Source organism: Galeopterus variegatus, unplaced genomic scaffold, assembly GCF_000696425.1.
Source record: "Galeopterus variegatus unplaced genomic scaffold, G_variegatus-3.0.2 Scaffold862, whole genome shotgun sequence".
NCBI classification, from domain to species: domain Eukaryota; kingdom Metazoa; phylum Chordata; class Mammalia; order Dermoptera; family Cynocephalidae; genus Galeopterus; species Galeopterus variegatus.
Window position 1 is genome coordinate 328648 of NW_007726973.1, and position 23835 is coordinate 352482.

Genomic DNA, 23835 nt, shown 5'->3' on the forward strand with positions numbered 1-23835 from the left:
AGGCGCCGGGTGGCGGCGGAGGCAGCGGGGGCGCGGCGCCCGCGCGCGACCCGCGCGACAAGCGCGACAAGGCGGTCCACGAGCGCGGCCACTGGAACAACAAGGTGGAGTTTGTGCTGAGCGTGGCCGGGGAGATCATCGGGCTGGGCAACGTGTGGCGCTTCCCCTACCTGTGCTACAAGAACGGAGGAGGTAAGGCGGCACCGACGGGGGGAGAACAGGCTGGTGGCGTCGACCGCCGGCTCAGTGGGGGCGGGGAGCAAGGGGAGAGCGTGAGACCCCCTCCCGCGCCTGCGTGAAGCGGGACCCTTGCGGCAAACCTCCGTCCCAGGCCACCCGGCGCCCGGCGCATGAGCTCATCCCTGGGCATGGCCCACCTGTTCCAATGAGCATGGGCTCGCGCTGCTTCGCACCTGAGTGTGCCACCTGCCGCGCACCGGGGACTTGCCCGCCAGGAGGGTTCTGTCACCAGCATCAGGACCGGGACCAGGAGCCCTTGCTTTTTGGTACGGTCGCTGGTGTCTTGGGCAGGAGACAGCCCTTCTGAGCCTCTGCTTTCCTAACTGGAAACGGCCCGAGGGAAAGGGAGTCGTGATAATTATGTGAGTTGTCTCCGGTTTTGAGCACGTACTGATAATGCCAGGAACCTAGCTAAGCTTTATATATCATCCTCACAGTCACCTTTGTAGGAGTGGTATACCCATTGTGCAGATGGGGAAACTAAGGATCAGAGAAGTCATTCACTTAACCGGTGATAAAGGTGGGATTCTGACACCAAAGGCCTTGTTCTAAACTGGGATTTGACTAACAACAGGGAGATCTTTTAGGTGAAGCACTGCTGTTTGCCTTCGAGCCGAGTCTTTCGTTTGCTCTTAAGGCCCTTTCTACGGGCTAATATTTTGGGCCTCTCTGTTGGAAGAATTGGCACCAAGCAATTTCTTTTACCAGTCTCGGAGTCACCCACAGCAAATAGCAACAACACTGACTTAATGCTTATGAGATGCTTAGAGGTTGTGGAAGGGGACAGAGAAATGAAGGTGATGACAGTCATTTCTAGTGAAAACATCTCAAAGTCAATTGGAGAGAAAATCGGAAGTGAATCCACACTTCTCCCAGCTCAGAGAAGGAGCTTCAGACTTCAAGATGTATCAGGAGAGCCTGGCAGGTCTATGGCAAGGGATCTTGTAAAACCTTCTACAATGGAACAATTTCTCCAGTAAAAAACCGTGTCTATGTATTCCCCCTGCTCTTTGCTGGCCCCTGCCCCTCCAGCAAATTCCCAAACCCCACAGAAGGTGGCTCAGAAGTTGGCTCAGAAGTTGGCTGGCAGGAACCACACTGTTAGGCTGTGCAGAGCAGGACTTCCTGTGCGAGCAGCTGCAGGGAGACGGGAAGGGTACTGCTTGGCCCAGGCCCTTTCTTTGGAGACATTCATCCTGAAGGCACAGGCTGCCACAGGCCTGCTCTGCACTGGTAATGAAGTGGCCACTGGTGTTGGTGGCTTGGCAAGGGGGAGAGAGGGAATGGACTTGGAGACCCCACCATGCCCTGAGCCCTCAGCTGTGAATCCTGCCTCTTTTTTGCAGAGTCAGCCTTTATAAGCTGCAATGTCCACTTGGAAACCTGTGAGAACCCTTTAAAGTAGTCCTTAGGCAAAAATTGTTTTACCATCTTTTTTCATATAGGAAATTGTTATGCCAAAACAAAAAGCATATATAAAAGCAGAAAACAGGGTAAATTGGGTTAATTACAAATTTTGTCACAGATTAAAAAAAAAAAAAAAGGTTGTGGTAAGTGAAGTTTAAAAATGAGTCATTTTTATTTCTTACTCTAACTTGCCGAGAATCTTCACTGATCAGGTAGGTATCCTGGTTTGAGTTAGTTATCTTAAGGATTACTAGCTTTGTGAATACATGGGCCAGAAGGCTTTCAGAGAGTGTCATCAGTTAGGTTTTAGAAGGTTCACAGATAAATTACAACATGTTTAGGAATCTGCTGCAGTTTGTTTTAATCTCTTAGATTTAGATTCAATAAACAGATCCTCTTTATGCCCTTTGACTCTCTTTTTTCCTTCTATAGTTTTGGTATCTGCTTATCAACTGTTCACCTTTTGAAAAATATCTACATGGCTCTACTCTTAGATCCCAGTAACAGTTTAAAGTATTTCTTTCCCAATGTGAAGCTTTAAATTAGTTGGTTGGCCAGAAAAGCAAAGACCCTTTCAAAACCTGGTAGATATGGCCCTGCTATCAGGATTGATCAAAATTGTTGCTATTAATCCTTGTGGTTAAAGAGACTTCATTTAGCAAAAAGCAATTTCAGTTAAAGCCTTCATTTGTGAGATCAGATGGTGGGAATAGCATGTGTTTTCATGCTTTGTTATTAGACAGGAGAGAGAACGAGGGATTTGGAAGAATCCCCTTCGGATTGTGATTGCTCATGTTCACCTCAGTTTTTTTGATTTGTTTCACAGAAAGGCCCAGGCAATGAGTATTGTGTTTCAAGACAGAAGCACTAAAGCTTGGGGTAGTCTTTTCCCAGACTCATTCAAAGCCAGCCTTGCTAGATAGATTCTTGCTGCAAACTCCTTACACCTCAGCTCTGTACCTGGACCTCGTGTGTAGGGGTGCTTAACTCTTTGAGGCCTGATATTGCTCATTGTATAAGTCCCTGAAAATGCTTTTCTTTATGAAAAAGAGTTTTTTTACAGGTCACTACCGAAGTAAATAAGAGGAAGGGCCCCTCACTTGGCCCACTGAGGTTACTTTAGAATGAAAATGAAAGGTGCAGCCTTCAGAGAGGGAATGGGTTTGATGTGTGCTGGAGAATGAAATATGTCAATAAAAGAATTGAGCAAATAAAACACTTCTTTTACATTTTCATTTTAGCTGCACAACGATTTTGTGAGATTAGTGGTATGGATATTAAGTACTGAAGCCCCATTTTACAGATGAAGAAGTTGAAGCTTGGAGACATGAGGTAGCAGGTGACAGAGAGCATAAACCCAGGGCCACGTTTTCTGACTCTGGTCCTCATAACAGGAACTTGAACTCAGTCTCAGAGAACACTATGTCTTACCTGTTGTAAAGCTACGCAACTATACCAGTTGTAAAGTAAGGCAAATCATAACTAAAGCCAAAATGTTTCGTTGTTTTAGTTATACTAAGTTTCTATTTGTATTGTCAGGGCTAGGGCTCAGACCTTTCAAACTCATTGTAGGACTCGGTCACCAGAACCCTCACAAGCCAGGAGGGGTCACCAGGCCCCTCACAAGCCAGGCTAGGTCACCAGACCCCTCACACGCAGGTCCATGGTAGGTAATTGGGATAGATCCCAGGAGCCATTGGCAGACGACGTGAGCTCAACCCTTAGCAATGGCAGCAGCAGTGGTTGCGGCCTCTCGGAGGGTCCCGGGGACACTGGCAGCAACAGCTTGTAGCAACAGCCTCCAGCAGCAGTAGCAGCCTCTCCATGCCCCCCCCCCGGGGGGCATCCCAGGGGTGGGGGGCACCGTGGAGCAGAGCCACTCATCCTTTGTACTTAAGTCCATAACCCAGGACACCTGGGTGCACATGTGCAATTACATTAGACAATAACCAAGAAGCAACTGGGCACATGTGCATATTTACATCAAATACTCAGCAAGATTCTGAACATCTGAGGGGCCCTGACTATTTTCCCAACACCTGTAGTAGGCGCTTATTAAAGATTTCTTGTGTTGTACACAAAGTGTTAGGAGCACTTTTAATCTCATTCCTTTGCATCCTTGCAGGGGCATTCCTGATTCCCTACGTGGTGTTTTTTATTTGCTGTGGAATTCCTGTTTTTTTCCTGGAAACAGCCCTGGGGCAGTTCACAAGTGAGGGTGGCATTACGTGTTGGAGGAAAGTTTGTCCTTTATTTGAAGGTACGTGTTGAGCTAACGAGAAAATAAAATTTTGCCCAGGTAATGTCAAGCTGCAAGAGTAGCTGAAGGCTGTTTTGAAAAGATAGCGTCAAATTGTTCTCTTTCCTTCGTCCTTGCAGGTATTGGCTATGCAACACAGGTGATTGAGGCCCATCTAAATGTCTACTACATCATCATCCTGGCATGGGCCATTTTCTACCTGAGCAACTGCTTCACCACTGAGCTCCCCTGGGCCACCTGTGGGCATGAGTGGAACACAGGTATGGCCCCCAGGGAAGGTCTCTCTGCTGTCCTGCTGGGGGACCTGGGATTGAGGGTATGTCCTGTCCTCAAGACCAGTCCTGGCCTGTGGTCTCTCATCACAAGTCCAGTTTTCTGGAGTGGCTCCATGGAAACTGAGGGTCAGTTCATCACTGGGTCTGAAATGTTCTGTGAGTTGCAGCCCTGAAGCCTGAGCTTAGCATTGGCCCAAGGAATGTCGTGGTTAATATGAGAAAGAAGCACTAGACTGAGATTCAGGGGTCCAGGGTTCCAATTCCAGCCTTGCCTCTCTGAGTCAGACTTTTTCTGTTAAACAAAGGGGTTAGACTAAATCAAGGGCTGCAGACAGAGGGTCTTTAGGCCAGTCAGGATTCAAACCAATAAATAGCAAATTTAAAACCTGTATTTGGGGCTGTCCCGGTGGTGCACTGGAGAGTGCGCCGCTTGGGAGTGCGGCGGCGCTCCCGCCGAGGGTTCAGATCCCATGTGGAGACCGGTTCCCGCTCACTGGCTGAGCGCGGTGCGGGCGCAACACTGAGGGTTGCGATCCCGTTACCGGTCAGTAAAAAAAAAAACAAAAAGGAAAAAAAAAACCAAAAAAAAAAAACCTGTATTTGGCTGCCAAAATTTAAAAATGAGAAGACTTCATGTGAAAATCCAGATTTGCAGCTACTCTTGAAAACTTAGAAGATCTGGAAACATCAAATCCACTTTCCTGCTTGACAACAGTGATTGCAGCTGAGAAGCAGCTGTTGCCTTTGAATGATGCACCTGTCCCGGGGATGCCAAAGTCCCCACGCAGGTCACTTTGTTCATTGACTTTACCTGTTTAATCTAGCTAGACATTTGAATTCATCCCCCATCCCCATCCCAGCTCCTGGTGGATAATTTTTTAGATTACTTTTGACTCTGATACACTGTTTATTTTTCAATTTGTCATCCTGTCAGGACTGGGTTTTTCAATCCAGGGAAGAAGGCAAACACCTGTCAATCTTCTTTCTGAGATGACCGTGCCTACAGCAGACATTACTAATCGATTGTAGCACCCTTTCCCTTTGAGCCTGGTCTTGGCCTCAGGACCCTTCTCTGCAGTGCTTCAGGTGGCCAGCTGCTGCCTGGAATTGGCACAGAACTTTAACTTAGTCACAATCTGCCTTATAACCTGTGGTTAGGTTGTGTCTGGAAGTGGCCTGTCATCCTGAGGGCTGAGAAATAATAAGACTGGGTAGGATGTTGGTCACTAGTAGAAGTACTAGCAGGTGTTAGGCCTAGAAAGTGCTGTGATCTAGCTTCTAGCCCTGCATTTTGTGGAGATCTTGCCATCTCTCTTTAGGGCCCTGGAACTTCATAAAGTTTTTATCAAACTAAAATTCAGGGACATATTCTTGGAGGTGTGAGTCCTCTATGATAATTTAATTTTGTGAATGTGTTTTGAGGATACTCTAAAAATATGCACATGTCCTGGCACAACCACCTTATAACTGAGTACAGCCAGGAGAGTCCAGTGCCTGACAATGGGCATGTTTAAAATTTAAGGTGCATTCGTGGCAGATAGAATAATGGTGGCCAAGGGAAAGAGAGCAGAGAGGTTTAGTTCATAAATGGTGTGTTGGGACTACGTGTACTCAGATGAAAACATAAAAAACTGTAGGAAGGAGGGTTGTGCCAAAGTGTGACCAGAGGAAAATGATGGTAGAACTGAGTCTCAAATAGTCCGTGGAAGAACAGGCCAATACTCAGCTGACCTCACCTTCTGCCTGTCAATTCCATTTTTCTGTTGGGAAAGCAATGTAATTTCACCAAATGGCATTATCCTACACATCCATTTCGTTATCATTTTGAATTGTGTTGGTTCCTTAGTTTAGTTGGTATTTAATTTGTAAGTTTATTTTTGCTTTTGTAGTTGTATGAATACTATAATCACAAAGACTTTATAACTCATTGTTTATCATACATGATTAAGTCTCATTTTTTTTTTTTTTTTAAAAGATGACCGGTAAGGGGATCTCAACCCTTGACTTGGTGTTGTCAGCACCATGCTCAGCCAGTGAGCAAACCGGCCATCCCTATATGGGATCCGAACCCGTGGCCTTGGTGTTATCAGCACCACACTCTACCGAGTGAGCCACGGGCCGGCCCCTAAGTCTCATTTTTATAAAAATTGTTAACCTTGAGTGTCTGAGAAATTTTTTTTCTCTAGGAAGAAAATTTGAGAAATGCTATTTAAGACAATCTAATAAAAACTAAGAGTTCCTCTCTCCCCCCCTAAAAAAGGCACAAGGACATATTCAGATGTTTTGCCTGTCATTTCAGATTTCCAGGCTCCCCTTAAGACTGACTGTAGACCCACAGACCACCTCCTCTCAGAATAGATTTAGCACTTGCCAAGAGGAGCAGGAAGGAGGCAGACTATTGGGGACTTTTCCCCACTGGACTGCAAACCTCTTTCTCTAAAGGCATGTGAGCACTTGCCATGTGCAAAACATCACACGCAGGAGGTAGTTCCTGCCCCCGGAGATCATGGGTATAGTTTGGATGGTTCATACACATGCGAGAAGAAAGAAATGCCCAGGGAAGCCAGGCACTGGCTCCTGCTGGCCGCTGTGCCAGGTGCAGGGGGCTCTGAGGGGAGTGGATGCAGGAGGCCATACCCTGGGGGAGCTCCTGGTCTGGTGGCCCAGACAGCTCTGCAAACAGAGGGGCACAGGTCCCCTGGAGGTGTGCAGTGCTGGGCAATAACCACGGCAAGGAGATGGATCCCTGGCTGGAGCTTATTCTCAGTTCTGTCCCTACCTGGCTGGTGACTTTATAGATGAGGGAGAGGGTACAAGTAGGGGTCCCTTGACTATTTCTGAACTTTAGATTCTTTCTCTTCAGAATAAAGGGAGTTGGAGAAGGTGATTCCTTGGAGGAATTAATTCTAACTTAATTCTAAGTTAGAATTCAAAGGAGGGAGATCAAGGAAGGCTTCCTGGAGAGGAGTTAATCAGTTGCTCTAGGCCTTGAGGGATGAACACTCAGGTGTTTTTACTTGAGAATCAAATCTCCCTTAATCATCAAGTTTCATGAAAGGAGAAAAGGCATTCAGTAATCCTTTCTGATTGATTGGATTGAGTGAGGGACTGATGAAGAAACCAGAGATTCTTTACACCTGTGGGTCCATGCCAATTCATCCAATCATCAGGCCTTTATGAAGCAGCTGTCCCATTTTATATAAACAAAACTGAGTCTCAACTGCATTACTTTCCTTGGAACACCACAGCTGAATCATTCCTTTAGTTCCTCTACTCCAACTGGGGCCACTGAGCAGGTCAGATAAATGCCATGGTCAGGCCTTAGGAAGGGAAGTGGAAAAAGGAAAATATTTGGGAATGAGGCTGGAGGAAGGAGTTTGATAGGGCATATTCAGTGGGAATGGGAGAGAGAAGGCCCCCTGCCTTGAAAACCTTTCTTCCTGTTCTAATGGGAGCAAGCCTCTCTTTAACTGTTTGTAAAGTTGATCCCCCCCCCCCCCCGTGTTCTCTGAGGCTTGTTTACCTGGAGTGGCTAGGTAAAACTGCCTGCTTGCACCGTTGCTGTGAATGTTTTCCAAGGCTCAGCTCTCATGAAACTTAATTTTCTCGTGTTTCTTGTCTTGTTTCCACTGTAGAGAATTGTGTGGAGTTCCAGAAACTGAATGTGAGCAACTACAGCCATGTGGCCCTGCAGAACGCCACCTCCCCCGTCATGGAGTTTTGGGAGTAAGTGCCTGAGACCTTGTGTCCCTTGGCCTGTGGGGGCTATGTCCTGGTTCTGCTCAGTTGGCCTTGCCGTGTCCCTGGAAAAAGCCTGAGTCTTCCTCCAGCCTGGCATTTCCTGGCTTCTGTGGGCATTTGACTGCTTTGGAAGCAAGAATGGAGATCTTTGGGGGGTTTTCCAAAGGGGCAGCCGAGAGAAATGCTTTCTTGTTCTTTGATAACACATCATCATGCCTAGCTGTTTATGAGGACAGGAAGTGCTTGGTAAAAGGATGGACAGTTTAAAAATTCATTTTGAACAAAAGAGAAGTTATAGAGTGTTTGCAATAAGCTAAGTCAGTATATTTAGCCTAGAAAGCCGAAGTCTCTGGGGGGACAGGTTAGCTTTCTTCCAGTAGCTGAAGTGACATGTGGAAAGGAAGTAGATCAACTTTAATGGATGGAGCATAAAAAGGGACAAGTTTCAAATGTGCTTAAGGAAGAACTTAGTCTCACAGCATTGTCTGAAAGGACTTCAAAAGGTTGTGAGCACCCTTCCCTGGAGGTGTTTGACTAGTGTAGGACTGCTGATCATTGCCTGGGCTGTGTCTGAATCCACTGAAATTGTAGACAGTAATTGTTTGAATGGGCATTTTCCCGGAGATGGGTATAGTTTTATCAGAATTCCAAAGGATCTGTGATCCTTACAGGGCTGTTGTGTGTGGTTGTGGAAGTTGTACACTGAACAACCCAAGGGGGCATCATACGTTGTGAAATGTATGTTCCAGGTTCGTGTAGTGCACATGCTATGTAATCATACATAGTGGCCCTGACTCTGGAGCTTCTGTACTAGAGGTAGGAAGATCCCAAGAATTGAAGAAAGGTTTCCAGTATGGCGTGACGGCTGTACTAAATGCGTTCTGAGGCTTTTCAATCTAGAAAGGCCTGGATTTGCTGAAGAAGCCTCTCCTACCCTGATGCTTTTTAATAGTAGAGTTGGGGGGGGGGTGGAGCTGTCGTTTTATGAGTGATCTTTATTCTTTTCCCCAGATACCATTCTTCTCCTTCCCTCTCTGGAGGTCATTATGCTGAATTTAGATTTATCATTCTCATGCACATCTTCATATTTGTTCTACATATGTATATGCCCCAAATAGTAGTATAAGGGTACTTCAAAAAGTCCATGGAAAGATTTGTATTATCTTTCAATTCTGTTTTTCTGTGAGCTTTCTGAAGTACCCTTGTATGAGGTCTGTCTTGCATATCTTAGAATTTTATATTAATGGTACCCATTACTTACATTTTTTATAAAAACTTTGTTTCTTTGCTTAATATTCGTTTTGAGCGATTGATGTACACATCGATACCTGTAGCTCTGGTTCTTTCATTTTTTTCCCCCTGCTATAGAGTATTTCATTGCATGAATAGCCTACATTGTATATATCCAGGTCCTCTTGACAGGCATTTAGACTGTTAATAATAATATAATAATAATATAGTTTCTCACTATTATGAAGCACACCAAGTGAATGTCTTGGCCGTGCTTCCTCAAGTGCATGAGTGAAGGTTTCTAGGGTATATACCTGAGAATGAAATTGGTCAGTTTTATCACATAATGCAAAATTGGTCTCTGAAGGGATTGATCTAATTTGTACTCCAAACAAGATTATGTGAGAATTTCTACGGCTCCACATTCTAGACATCACTTGATCTGGTCAGTGTTTGTTTAGCCTGTGTGATGGGTATGAAATGGCATCTCACTGTTCTAAAATTTTCATTTCTCTAATTACTTGTGAGGTTGAGTACCTTTTCATGTTTTTTTTCTATTTGATGTTCTCATCTGTGTACTTCAGGTTCATATCCTTTTCTATTTGGATTGTCTTGTCTTGTAGATAGGAATTCTTAATACATTGTAGATGTTATCTGGGCTGTAAATATCTTTCCCCAATTTGTGGCTTTTCTTTCTTATTTATTTATGGCATACAGCAGTTTCAATTTTCTGAGAGTCAGATTTGTCAGTCTTTTCTTTTTGGTTTGCATACTTGGTATCTTATTTAATATATATTTCCCTACCTAAAAGTAGTAAAAATTTTCCATATTTTCATCTAAAAGTTTTTAAGTTTTGTTTTTTCACATTTAGGAGTATAATCTATCTAGAACTTTATTTTATTTTTGTATGGTATAAAATAGAAATTCAGTTTTATTTTTTATATAAACAATTCCCCTAGCAGTACTTACTGGTCATTCATCCTTTTCCAACTGATTATAATGCCATCTTCTACATGTAGTTTTCCTAAAAGCACAGGTCTGTTTTTTGGCTCTCTGTTCTGTTCTGTTGGTCTCTTTACCTCTCTATGTCAATACAACCCCTATAGTTTTATTGGAAGTATTAAGCTATTAAGGCAACCCCTCAGTTTGTTCTTTCTAACATCATTTTAGTCTTGCAAATGAATTTGAGAGTCTGCTTGTTAGATTAGATGGCAACAACAACAACAACAATAAAGAAAAAAACAACTCTGTGGGCATTTCGATTGGACATCTATTGAACATATAGGTTAACTTGAATTTGAGGAAAATTGACATCTTTATGATTGAGCCTCTCTGTCCATGAACATGGTATAGCTAGCTCTCCATTTACTTAAGTCTTTTAAGATGTCTTGTAGAGTAGTGCTACTTAAATGTGGTCTGCAGAACAGCAGCATTCGAATCACCTAATTACCTATCCCAGACCTATGAATCATAGTCTCAAATAGAACATCCATAAGATATGTGCTAGAGAGGAGGCTTCTGTGCTGGGTAGACCTGTGTGGTCTTTCTCAACCCCATTGGGATATGGTTTCCTGGAGGAATGTCACAGAGACCTGCACACTTTGGACCTGTACATTTGAGGATCTGCAAAACATGATCTCTGTGTTCTGTTAAGGAACCCATCATGAAACTCCGGGGTGGACAAGGTCTCTGTGTAGGTTACTGTTGTTTTGCACCATTCATTTCCTTTGTAACATATATGGAAAACCTTAATTAAATCATTATTTGTGTAATTTGTTTGTTCATTGTATGTATTGCCCAATGGACAGTCATGAAGCAGCACTCTGGTTTTACTCACCACTGCCAGGCTATTGAAGACCCTCAATGAGTATTTATAGGGTGGATGGATGAGGAAAGAAGGCAGGCAGGCAATATGTTCTAGAAAATGCTCTATGAGAAGAGTCAGTGTGGGCTCCGGCAAGAACTCATGCAGTCATTAAGCTTCCCACCCCTCCATCCCCAACATCATTGATTAATTCCAGGATCCCTTTGCAATATCCATATCATATCAACCATTTGTTTGGATGCCAACTGGCAGGAAGGGACAACTTGTCTGCATTCTCATGTGTAAGAACCTTTTTGTCAGCTCCTTGGCCCATCAAGGTGGAAGGCCATGGGAGGACAAGCCCATGGTTCTAGTTTTCTACTCAGATTGCATGTATACCTGTATCCATGCACTGTTGAATTCTGTGTTCTAAAAGTACTCAGATGCTGGTGTGGCACTCACCCCTTCATAAGATGCTTTTGTTAGATGCTCTAATTCATCTCCTCCCAAGAGTTGAGTTTGGAATATGGAGATTGTGTAAGATGTTCATAGCATATGAAAAGCCGTTGAGCCATGTAAGTTTGAGGAGGACTGAAAGCTGTGTCCTTCAGTGATAACATCCATTTACCTTTGATTAACCTAAATGCCCAAACTTATTATGTTATGGGATAAATTGGAATCTTTTTTCTCTAACCCCCAGAGCACCCTGTTCCCTGATTGTTAGCATTTCACTAAACACAGTCTGGGAAACACTTTGCTAGGAAGAAGTTCTTTCTTAAATTCAGCTGGAAGGTGGCTGTTGGGGCTTTGGATAGAACATACCTCATTCCTTTTCCATGTGACAGCCCTTCAAGTACTGGATCAGGATCCTTCAAGAATATTTCTTCACCAGTTCTCTTTGCTGTTTCCTTGTTTGGCTGGTTCACGATGCCCACTTCTGTTCACATCTTCATTGTCCCCCTGTTGTCCTTTTCATGCTACCTCCAACTCCAGGGATGTCATTCCACTCCAGGGCCATGTTGCTTGTCAAAGTAGACTGCCTGCTGTCTGCTAGTTCATTCATTCACCAGACATTTGGGCTCCTGGTGCATATAAGATAAACACTGTGCATATTTGGGAGAGGCAGAGGTGGAAGATGAGGTTCTAGCCTTTAGAAGCAGAGGTGAGATGAGCCCATAGGTTACTATAAAATCATTTACAAGGTGCTGATCTTCTGCTCAACAATGGGCCATGGCTTTGCCTTGGCTTTGGGCAGCTGGCTGTCCCCCTTCTTGAAGTTTCATTTTCCTTTTCAGGGTATAATTTAAAATTATGGCTTAGACCATGAGAAAAAAGCTCAGGCGCTGGGTCGATCATGGATTCTGACTCTGCTTATGGGGCCTATGGAGACGGGGAAGCTTGTCTTCCTACTGTGAGATTTCAAAATTAGGCCATCCTGGTTTCCCTTAGTAACTCATTATGCATCTGGCATCCGTGCATTTATCTAAATACGTCTGCAGTTCTAAATTTTGAGCCTGTATCTTCTGGTGGTACTGAGTGCTATTAAGTGTGTAACCAGTGTGGTGGCATCAGGTGGACTTTGATTTGTTTTCTCTTCTCTTTCTGAGTCCCCATCTCCCATTCGTCCAGAGTTTTACAAGGAGCTCCGTGCTTGTGAGGTATCCAACAGAAATCGCTTTTGCACGGTGAGCATTCAACAGACGTGTTGAGCACCTATTGTGTATTGGGCCCGAATGAATCTCTAAGGGTGTTCTGTCTCATTTCTTTATGCAGAAGGATGAGATCCTGTCTTTCTGACTTATCTTCACTGGAGCAGTTTTGTTTTTATGAACATTTTATTTGTTTTGGGGGGGACATGGAATTTAGTGTCAGAGGAGCTGGATAAAACCTGATTCTTCCTGTGGGACTGGGACACTCCCTGCCTCCCTCTCAGACTCATCTTGCCCTCTGTCCATCGTCCTCCTCCACATGGGCCTCCTGTCTGTCTTTCAGATGTACAGGGTTTGTCCCGTGGTCAGTTTCATGGCTTTTGCCTAGAATATTCCTCACCAGATCTTTTCAGCACTTTTTGTGTGACTGGCTCCCCCCATCATTGAGTCATAATTCAGATGTCCTTTTGGCAGCCCTCCCTGACCCTTCCAGCAGAATCAGCTCTCCGATTGCTCTCAACCCTGTCAGCCTGTTTTATTGTCTACATAGTTCTTGTTTTATCTGAAATCTTTGTTATCTTCGTTTACTTGTGTATTCTTTGTCTTCATCCATTATAATTTAAACTTCATGCTGGCAAGGACTATGTCTGTTTCATTCATTATTGTCTTGCCAGCAAATTACGTATCTGTTGAGTGAATGGAAGAGCAAATGAATGGAAGAACGAATGTTTCTTAACCTCTTGGAGTTCAGCGTCCTCATCTACAAATTGGAAATGATGACAGCAGCCACCTGCAAGGCTGAGATGAGGATTACATGAAACTTCTCCTGTTCCAAGCCCAGCACAGTTCTTTGGGAGGGTTTGAACATGTGAGCAGAATGTTTGTGGTTGGTTCTCCCATCTGTGGAATGGGGATTAACCCTGTTGCCTGCCTTACCAACCTCTCCAGGTTGCTGTGAGGATTAAGTGAGATACCACATTCTAAGAACTTTGGGTCATAAGTGGGGTGCGTGAATTAGATCCCATTACTGGAGGCATGGTATCCCACCCAGCCCCTGCGCAGTCAGACTATTTGCCTGAAGTAGCCTTTGTGCCTCCTACTTTTGGATCAGAAGTACCCCCAGACCTCTTCCCTAAGTCAAAACTGAACACCATGTGGCACCATCTAATTCTGCCAGTTTGGATTACTGCCCCTACCGCCACCCCTACCATATCACTACGCACGAGGCTAAAGTGAAGATTTTAGCAGACAAGTTCTGGAGCCCAGTCTGAGTCACTGCTTCCTACACTGCCTAGTGCATGACCCTGGGCAATGTATGTAGCCTAATCTCTGAGCCCCTGTTGCTCCTTTGAAAATGGGATGGCAGATGGTGACTGTACCTACCTCTTAGGGTTGTCGAGAACATCAAATGGGAGGCTGCTTATAAAGCAGCTAACAGGGTGAGCACTCAATACCTGGTAGCTATTTTTACAAGGAAGGCTTTATCCAGATCTTTGAAAGACTGTGGATTCTTCTCAACAATCTTTAGAGAAGGCTCATCAGCAAGGCCTTGTTTGCCCACGTGGTAGACATGGTGAACTCTGTAGCGTACTTTCTCTTCACTTGATTCTTCTTTTGACATTAGTACTTACTAGGAGCTACGCACCTTATCAGTAACCAGAAAGATGAGGAGGACATTGTTGCTCCCTGAGGAAACACACATCCTGGTGGGGAAAGCTGGTAAGTTGGAGGGGAGGGGGGAGAATTTTTGATTTGCAAGGCAACAGATATGTTTGTAGGCTACTTGCTCACAACTAAGACGAGGAAGGCTGGATGCCTGGGCTTTGGGGAATGCTTCATGAAGTTGGTGATGCTTAGGCTGGGTTCTGAAGGATGAATAGCAGTTTTTGTGGTTGACCATGGAGTGAGCGAATAGTGTAGTAGGTGGACGGAATAGCAAAGTCCAGAGCACAGAGATGTGAAGCCATACGTTGGGACTTGTACATTTACCTGCAATGCTGCTGCATCTGGAGCCTGGGAATGGTGGGGGACTTTGCTGAGGAGGTAGGCAGGGGCCCGAGTATCTGTTCCACTACAGAGCATTACTGAGCACCTACTGTACGTCACGTATCTTTGTAGGTTCTGGGATGCAGCATGAACAAAACAAGACTGACCCTGGTGGAGCTGACAGCAAAACAACCAACTAAGCAGTTAGCACTACATTAAGCTGAGATCAGTGTCCTGAAGAAAAAGCCAGCAGGGCAGGAGAACAGCAGTGTCCAGGGATCAGGGGGCCTCTCTGAGGAGGTGGCATTTGAGCAGGGAAAGTGAGGGAACTTGAGAGAAGTGAGTGAGCAAGCCATGTGGATGTTGGGATGAGGTCTGAAGCCGAGGGAGCAGCGGGGGTCGTGACCCAACAGCAGGAGGGAGTTTGAGGTATTTGGGGAATAAAAAGGTGGCCAGAGAGACTGGAACCGAGCTTAAGGGACCTTGGTGCCTTTCAAAGGATTTCAAACCATCCTGTGGGATGCCTTCAAAGGTTATGTCCCTGGATACAGCAGTGGTGCCACAGCTGTTGGGGAAGTCGGGGCAGAAGCAGTCTCGGAAGGACGATGGTTCTTTCCGCTTGGCTGCGCCACGCACTGAGGCGGGCAAGAGAGCTGTCCCTCTGATTTGTTGACGCCTCCGCAGCCACCCACATGCTGTAAGGTGTCGTTTAACCTCATACTTTCTTGGTGGGCTTTTCCTGATAGAGGCAGATGAGAGGCTCCAATCTGCCTGAGCTCTCAAGGCTACTTTTTAGACAGCAGCAGGAGCCAATTTAGCAGTAACCCTCTGCACTTGGGCTGCACATCTGCTTTGTACCCAAATCCCACTTTTGAAAATTTATTCTGCAGCATGACCACATTAGTTATATACAGCCTGAGCATGTCTACAGCAGCACCGTTTGTGATAGTTAAAAAAAGAAAGAAAAAGGAAAAAGGAGCAAAGTGTTCTTAAATATGGTACCAATTAGATGAGTTATGCAAGAACTGCTAAAAAGAATGAAGTGGAAAATGTGTTGGTGTGGACAAGACTTCTAAGATCAAAGTAATTAGAAAAGGAGAGGTATAGGGTGTTGTATATAATACCATGTGCATAAAAATATATGTATATGCCTTTCTACACATAGAGTGTGTCTGGAAGGCTATACAAGGAACTTAACAGATCACGCAGGAGTGGGACTTGAGGGTAAGGGTGAGGGGATAGAAGGAGAGAGAGTTTTACTTTTTTCTTTGTGCTCTTTTGTAGTACTTGAATTTAAAAAATTAAAACTAGGAACATGATTATTTTATAATAAAAAAAAAATAGGAGCCACAGGGTTACTGAATAAGCTCTTGTTTATTATAATGATCTTTCCCATTTACATCACTGGTTTCATCTTGCTAATTTTTATGTGTTTACTTGTTTATTTATCAAATCTTTTTTTGTTAAAATTAGCTCATTTAATTATCAAATCAGCCCTATGAGGCGGGCAGAAGAAAACTTTCCATTTTACCATGAACCAAATATAATCTTGGAGGTGCTGAGGGACGGCCCCCGTGCGTGTCCCTGAAGCCCAAAGCCAGCCTGCCTTTTGGTTCCCACTGGCCCCTGGCAGTCCTGCCGTCCATTGCCTCCCTGAGTGTGCTGCCCCCTGGACAAAGGAGCTCATCTTTCAGAGAGAGGGTCATGAGGAGGTCCTGTTGAGGACATATGCCAGAGTCCTGTGGCTGGGCAGCCTGCAGAGCTCTCGGGAGATTCACTGTAGCAAACCCAAATCAGTACTTTGTTGTTCAGACATGGTGTTGTGACCTTTTTATTCTAATTGTTGAATGTCTAACTGATTGCAAAAAAAGTGAATGTTGTTGTAAGCAATTAAAACACAGTAGATATATAGATGTGATATGTTTATATATCAGATTAAATAGAACATAAACACATTCCTCCCAACTCCACCCTCTGAGAGGTAACTGCTGACAACTCAGAGCTCTTCCTCCTTGTATGCCCATGTACTCTCAGTGCTGTTTGTCTTACTTTCCCTTTTGCGCTGTCAAAGCATGGAAGTTCTGGGTTCAGAAACTTTATTTCCTTTTGTTGGCTTCCTTTCATAGAAGTGGGTTCTCCAGCAGAGGCTTGATATCCTTAATGCAAAGGTGATCTATATCTTTTGTTTGGTAGAAAATGTGTAAGTGTGTTTAAGTAAAAGGAGAAAAAAACAACACCCAATAGGATTTCGGTTTCCAAGCTGCTGAAATAGAAAGGGGTTGTTGCCAAAGTCCACTTTCGGGCTCCCTTGTGTCTACTAGACCTAATCTGGTGGCCTCCCATTCACCAAGCAGGGCACACTTCTCCACTGCCAGTGAAAAGTTAAAGGCATGGAGGCCTGGGGAGAACCCACAGTCTCTCTGTTGCCCATGCAGGAAGCTGTCTGTCCCACTCGTCAGCAACAGGGGTGCCCCCTTGCCCAGAGCCCCTGCCCTGAGAAGGACCAGTTCATGCTTCCAATGATGAAGCAGTCTGAACACTATGCTGAAAGCCAGGGTGGAGGTGCCGCGTGTGTGTCTAGTTGCTGAAATGCTATTTAAAAGTACTGTGGTGTGGTATGGGGACCCGGAGACCTGGGCTTTGAGGCCAGACAGCAAGAATTTGAATCCCATTCCTTCCACTGATTAGCCTTGGGCTCCTTAAATCTCTCTGCAGCTCACTTTCCTTGTCTGCAAAATAGGAATAAATATAGTAGTAGTGGTGGGGGTGGTAGTAATTAGGCTTAGTAAGTACGGAATAGCTGTGAATCTACTAATATTATGCATTCTTGATTGTCAGAGCAACACTATTTGTGTGTGAAATCAGCCAGGAGGATATTTGTATTTTCACATTGGATGTCTTACAGTATATAATGGGGAGCAATGATTTACTCAACCAGAAGAGTTTTGTCTGAGGTTCCTTTTATGTGTTGCTGGGCGTAGTGGGGGAGAAGAAGTCACATACAGTTACTAAGCACGTACTATGTACCCTGGCCCTGCACATGACCCTCTAAGCACGTTACTTCATTCAGTCCACTCACCCAGGGGATAAATGATGTGGCATACCATCTGGACCCTCATCTCACACAGGGGCTTCTGAGGCAGCAAGAGATTAAGGGACTTGTCCAAAGTGCCTCTCGTGGAAGCCCGAGCCTGAGCTGGGTTGCCACCCAGCCTCGCCGCTCCCTGCGGCCTCTGCCGTTCTGCGTTCCTCTGCTGCGTCTGAGATGCCGGCGGCTGCCTGTTTTCTCAGATTCCAAATCCGACTGGAGTGTGCCTCCTCTCTCCAGCCCTGTGGACCTAGGTAGGCTCTTAAAGAAAGAGTTTTTCAGCAGATGGGAGTATATTTGAGGGGAAAAGGAAGGAAGGGAGGAAGGAGGAAACCTGGGTGGCATGGGTTAACAAAAGGCTCCTGTGTCCAGCCAAAGCAAAACAAACAAAAAACCTGTTGGGTTATGTCCTCCCTGGGTTTCAGGAGGTTCCTTTAGGAAATGGCCTGTTTTTAAAAGAATGTCACAGTTTCCCGCTGAGCCAAGTGTCCAGTGTGAGAACAGTCCTGTGTAATCTGATGTGATGACAAGATGTAAATTGATGCTAGCCTCCGGTGTGTGCCTTACAGCCCTGCATCTGGTGGCTGCAAGCATTCACGAATGAATGACTTTAATTCACGGTCAGCAACAGAATAACTCAGGAGTAGCTGTTGCCAAATTGTTCTGTGTCATCTTGATTCCAGGTTATTTTTTAAAAAAAACCATGAGAAAGTGTATAAAATTCTCCAGGTTTTCACACACGCACACACCTGCTCCCCTGTGCTTCCTGCAGATGAAGACTTCCAGGATGGGGAAGAAGCTCCAGAGCAGGAAGCCACCTGACTCTCCCACCACCCAGTAGGGACCTTAGGCAAGTCATTCCAGATAGTTTCCTGGTCGGTGGAACGGGTGTAACTGTACACACGTCGAGGTGCGGTATTAAGTGAGCTGCAGATGGTGTGATGTCATTGGTCTATGTTAGCTCCTCTCGATCTGTCCACCCCGAGACCCCTTCCACACTCACTTTTGTTTTAGAGCTAGCTAGAGGAAGTGACATTCAAAGAACAGAGGTGACCGCCGGAGGTCCCCTGGCAGGATGCGCCTGAGCTGGGAGCAGACTCCTGCTCCCCACTACAGTATCCTTCTCCAGGGCTATTCCTGTCACTCTTGTGTCCTTCCTGGCCACCCTCCATCTGTGGCAAACATGGCTCTCTGCCAGCCTTCATACAGAACACCTCAGAGGGGCCAAGGGGGCAAAGGTGTCCAGCTCAGCCTGAGCTTTTGGTTGCTCGCTAGTGCGGAGTTGCTTTATCCTGGAAATGCGTGGGAGTGGCTGTAGCCTGGGCAGCAGTCTGGGCTGCCCGAGTCCTGATGAGGAGGAGGAGGAGGAAGGGGCAGGAATCGAGGGCCCTGGGACCTCAGCCGTGGGGTTGGTGAGGCCCTTTCTGTGTGTGGCATCCACATTCTGCAAGTGGGAATGGGCTGCGTTGTTCCCAAAGCTGCAGCGGCCCCTCTGTTTCTCAGCCTTTCCCTGGGCACTCTGCCTCCTGACCTGCAAAACCTCTGTCCACTTCTTCCCACGAGGCACAAGTTTGGGGGCCTTTCCCTGTGTTCCTGCTGCTTGGAATAGCCCCCAGTGCTAGACTCATTTTCCTCACTTCTTCTCACTCTCTCCTGCTTCCCTGGGTCTCACCCTAGAGCCGTGGGGGGCGGAACAGCCATTGAACTAGGGGTCCAGAGACCAGGGCTCAAGGCCAGGCTCTGCTTCCCACCAGTTTTGTGATCGTGGGCAAGGTGAATATCTATGTGAAGCCTGAGTTTCCTGTGAACCATGGGTATAAAACAAGACAACAACCTATACAAAAGTGCCCAACATTTTGTTTCAAAGTGTGCTCTGCACAATGTTGTATTGCTTTGGAAAAGCAAAAACGTTAGTGGAGGACACTTTCTAACAACTTCTTTTTTTTTTTTTTTTTTTTTTTTTTTCCTTTTTGTGACCGGCTGCACCACGCTCAACCAGTGAGCGCACCGGTCATCCCTATATAGGATCCGAACCCGCAGCAGCGCTCCCAGCGCTGCACTCCCCCGAGTGCGCCACGGGCTCGGCCCCTAACAACTTCTTAAATAAGCTTATTAAGGTGTAATTTACATGCCATAAAATTTACCCCTTTTAGGTGTACAGTTCATTGGTTTCAAGTAAATTTACCAAGTGTGAAGCCATCACCACAATACAGGTTTAGGACATTTCCATCCAACATCTCTCATGCCCATTCGTAGTTAATCTGCATTCCCAATCCAAGCAACCCCCCATCTCCTTTCTGTCTCTGTGGATTTGCCTAGTCTAGACATTGCATGTAAGTGTAATCATACAATTTGTGGTCTTTTGTGATGGGCTTCTTTCATGCAGAATAACATTTTCAAGGTTCATCCATGTTAGAGCATGAACCAGTACTTTATTCCTTTTTGTAGCTAAATAAAACTTTATTGTATAGTTATACCACGTTTTGTTTATCCACTCATCAGTTGATAGACATTTGGGTTGTTTTTAGTTTTCAGCTGTTGTGAATAATGCTGCTGTGAAGGTCCGTGTACAAGTCTGTGTGGACCTCTCTAATTTCTCTTGGGTATAAACCTAGGAGCGGCATTGCTGGGTTTTGTCTTCAACATTTTTAAGAAAGTGCCAAACTGTTATCCACAGAAGCTGAGTTATTTTACATTCCCACCAGCAATATGTGAAGGTTGCATTTCCCCACATCTTCACCAATGTTTGTTACTGTCTGTCTTTTTTATTACAGATATCCTTATGGGTATGAAGTGGTATCTCATTGTGGTGTTAATTTGCATTTCAGTGGGGAATATTTCTAAATAAATTTGGGAAACACTGGGTTAGACAAACCTGTACAGGTTCCTTCCCCACCTCCAGGACTTCTCAGTGCCTTTAATATTCTAATAAGTTTTGAGAATCTCTAAGGATGTCTAGAGTGTGCAGTATTTTCTTAAACGAAGTCCCATCATGGCCTGGGAACTCAGGGCGTCTTGAAGGATAAGTATTCTTTGGGAGGCATTAGCCTAGGAAGGGGTGAGCAAACTACTGGTTAAATCCCATCCTGTAATAAGGTTTTATTGGACAAAGGCCATGCCCGTTCATTTACAAATTGCCTTCAGTTGTTATCACACTGCAGCAATAGAGTTGAATGGTTGGGACGAGACTGTACACTTTGTATAACCTCAAGTATTTACTATCTGGCCCGTCACAGAAGAAGTTTGCTGAACTCTGGCCTAGGCGTGCCTGGTGCACAGGGAGGTACTCATGTTTAGATGGAGGGAGGGATTGGATCTAGTGGTTCGAGTAGGAGCATCTTGTGAGGCCTTGTCTTATTTGAGCTGGTGCTTGAAGGACAGGTAGAATTTTGATGCTTGGGAGAATCGGGATAGACATTCCTGGTAGCGGGACTAGCAGGGATGAATGCTGAAAATCAAGGGAGTGCAGGGTTTTTGGGGATTTATGGGGACTTGTGTATGGCTAAGGAGGAGGATTTCTGCAGGGATAGAAGAAATTGGAGTGGTAGCTCCAGATCTCTCAGGCCAACCTAGGTCCCTGCTCGTGGTTCCTGGCTCCCCGGGGGCCCAAACTCTACTCACTCATAATTACACAACCTGGTCTGTCTTCCCCAAGACAGGGTGGTGGTTCCGAGCTCTGCCTCTAAAGTTGAACAAAGTGGCTTCAGATTCTGCCTCTGCCTTCCTGGGCATGTCACCTCCCTGAGTCATAGTGTTCCCAGCTATAGAATGGGAATAATAGTCTCCTGACCTCAGAAGATGCTGGAAAGTCTAGGTGAGAGTCTACAGGTGGCACACCTGGCCCTAATGAGCTTGTGGGAAGTGCAATCTGTCCGTGACCTTGTTGTTATCTTTATACCCCCAGATAGTGAGCTCCCTGAGGGCAGACGGCCTGCCGATTCTTCACCACAGCTCTAGTCCTGAGCACACACAGCACTTAGTTAGCACCCAGTAAATATCCAGTGAATGAACGCAGAGGCCTGACATGCATGCCTGGGAGGGTCCTCGCTCCCCATCCCCAGCTTGGTTTAGGGGCCTCTGCTGTGGCCTCGTAGGAGTCCCCCCATGTAAGGGGAGAGTTGGGGGGAATGCACTGCTTTTTCCCCAGGAAAGTGAGAGCAGAGTCCCTGGAGGTGCAGGGAAGGCACATTTGTTTTGGTGATGGGCCTTTTTTTGTGTTTGTTGCTTTGGGAGACCAGCAAGGCTATTTATAGCTCAGCCCCTCAGTGCCAGCTTTTTGGGCGGTCTCTACGTCCCTGGCAGCTCTCTCTTCAGTGGCAGGTTAAAGAAAGGTGATCTGTTTGCCGGCTCCGTGCAGGACATAAAGATGAGGCTCCCCAGGCTGGACTGGGAGCTGTTCCCACATGGCCTCCCCCAGGCTCTGGGCTGGAGGGACAGGCCCGCTTGTTCTCCAGCCCTGCTCTCTGTGGTCAGACCTGTCCTCACCCTGGGAGCTGGAAGCTTCAGGTGTGAGGCTGTCTCGTCTCCAGACTCAGCCCCTCTGTGCGTGTGAGACACCAGGAGACAGAAATGAGTGTGATGCCTGAGGCACAGATTCAAAGTTCCAGTGGCTTCCCCTAGACTGGCAGGGTCGGGGGGGCCCTAAGCAGGAGGCACCCTCCCTCTGAGTCACTTTCTGAAGAACTGGTTCTTCAGATGAAAATCAGAAGAACCTGGTTTTAATCCCAGTTTGGGCAAGTTGGGCAAGTTGCTTCACTCCCCCGGGCCTCCGTTTCCCCACCCATAAAATGGGTGTAATAATGCCCTGGCAATAGCTATGTTGCTGGGAGGGCTGAATGAAGCAGGAGGGGAAGTGCTCAGGTGGTACCTGCCACAGTCCCCTCTACAGCCACCTCCTCTCCATTCCCGTCTTTCCTCCAAGTCTCTTAATAAGGAAGGGTATGGTTTGCTTTTAAGCTCACCTCTTGATTTCCCCAACCCCTTCCCTCCCTGTCACGTGGAAAGGACGTCTCCATACCTGGCTGGCCTAATGCCACCCCCCATGCTTCTTTCCCTGCCTCCATCTTGGGAACATTTACCCCCACCCTCCTCTCCCGTCCCCTGTCCCCTCCTGTATCTGAAACTTCTCCCTCCCTCCTGGCTCTCCCCCATGAATTATCCCAGTCATGCCAACCTGAAAAGAAAGCGAGCGTGAGACAGCTCTTAACCATGACCCTTCAGCTGCCACCACCTCTCTCTGACCTGTCAGAACCAAACTTTCTAAGACAGCCCCTCACTTAGGGTCTCCTTTCCCATCTGCTCCCCACCCCGGTCCCAGACCCCACAGATGTTGCTCTCCTCACGGGGCTGCACGCAGATCTTGGCAGGTGGGCTTCTTGCCCCTAGAGACTTGCTTTCTCTTCACCTTTGGGGATGCCCCTTCTCCTGTCCCCTGCCTGATCCTTCTCTGCCTCCCTCAAGGGCTCTTCCCTTCCACTCTCTGCCCTTGAGACGTTGAGGTTTGGGGGCTCAGTTGCAAGCCGCCTCTTCCCCTTCTCCTGCTCTCCTGGGCACCCTGAGGCCGAGGCTCGGGTCTGCATCTCCTCCCTGCATCTCTCTTCTGAGACCCAGTGACCTCTGGGCACTGCGGCACCTCAAGACCACCTCGTGTGAAAGAATGCTTGGCCACCACCCCGTCTGCGCTGCTGGCCACTTCACTCCTGCTCAGTTAGTGACCACCCCCAGCCCTGCAGGGGCTGCGGCAGGAGCCTGGTGCCAGCCTAGCCCGCCCCCCTCCTCCTCCCTGCCACCGTGTGCCTCTGCTGCTTTCAGACCGTCCATTCCTCTCCAGGACCCTCCCCTACCTTGGTCCCTAGTCTCCTCACTTATTGTCCAACTGAGGCAAAATTCTCTGTGCCCGCACCCCACCCCATCCCACCCTTACCACCCACATTCTCCCCACTGCAGCCAAAGAGAGTTTCCTCACACAGACATTTGGTGGAGTCTCGCCCCTGTTTACGACTCTTCTAGGCATCTGTCACCTTCAGGACACAGCCCCTGCTCACCACTCCACCCCAGCCTCACCCCACATCCCTCCTTGGCTCCCACTGTGATGACCTGATTCACAGTGCCCTTCCCTGGCCTTGCTGAGCATTCTCACCAGCCTCTCAGCTATT

General features: G+C 46.5%; 1 protein-coding gene across 1 annotated transcript in view; it reads left to right on the forward strand.

The window, feature by feature from the left end:
* SLC6A11 (solute carrier family 6 (neurotransmitter transporter), member 11) overlaps nucleotides 1-23835 on the forward strand; it is a 165492-nt gene that overhangs the window by 43885 nt on the left and 97772 nt on the right. Inside the window, exons 4-7 of the mRNA XM_008572990.1 lie at nucleotides 3-192; nucleotides 3773-3907; nucleotides 4027-4167; nucleotides 7818-7908. Coding sequence (XP_008571212.1) covers nucleotides 3-192; nucleotides 3773-3907; nucleotides 4027-4167; nucleotides 7818-7908 — 557 coding nt within the window. The remainder of the gene's footprint in view (nucleotides 1-2; nucleotides 193-3772; nucleotides 3908-4026; nucleotides 4168-7817; nucleotides 7909-23835) is intronic.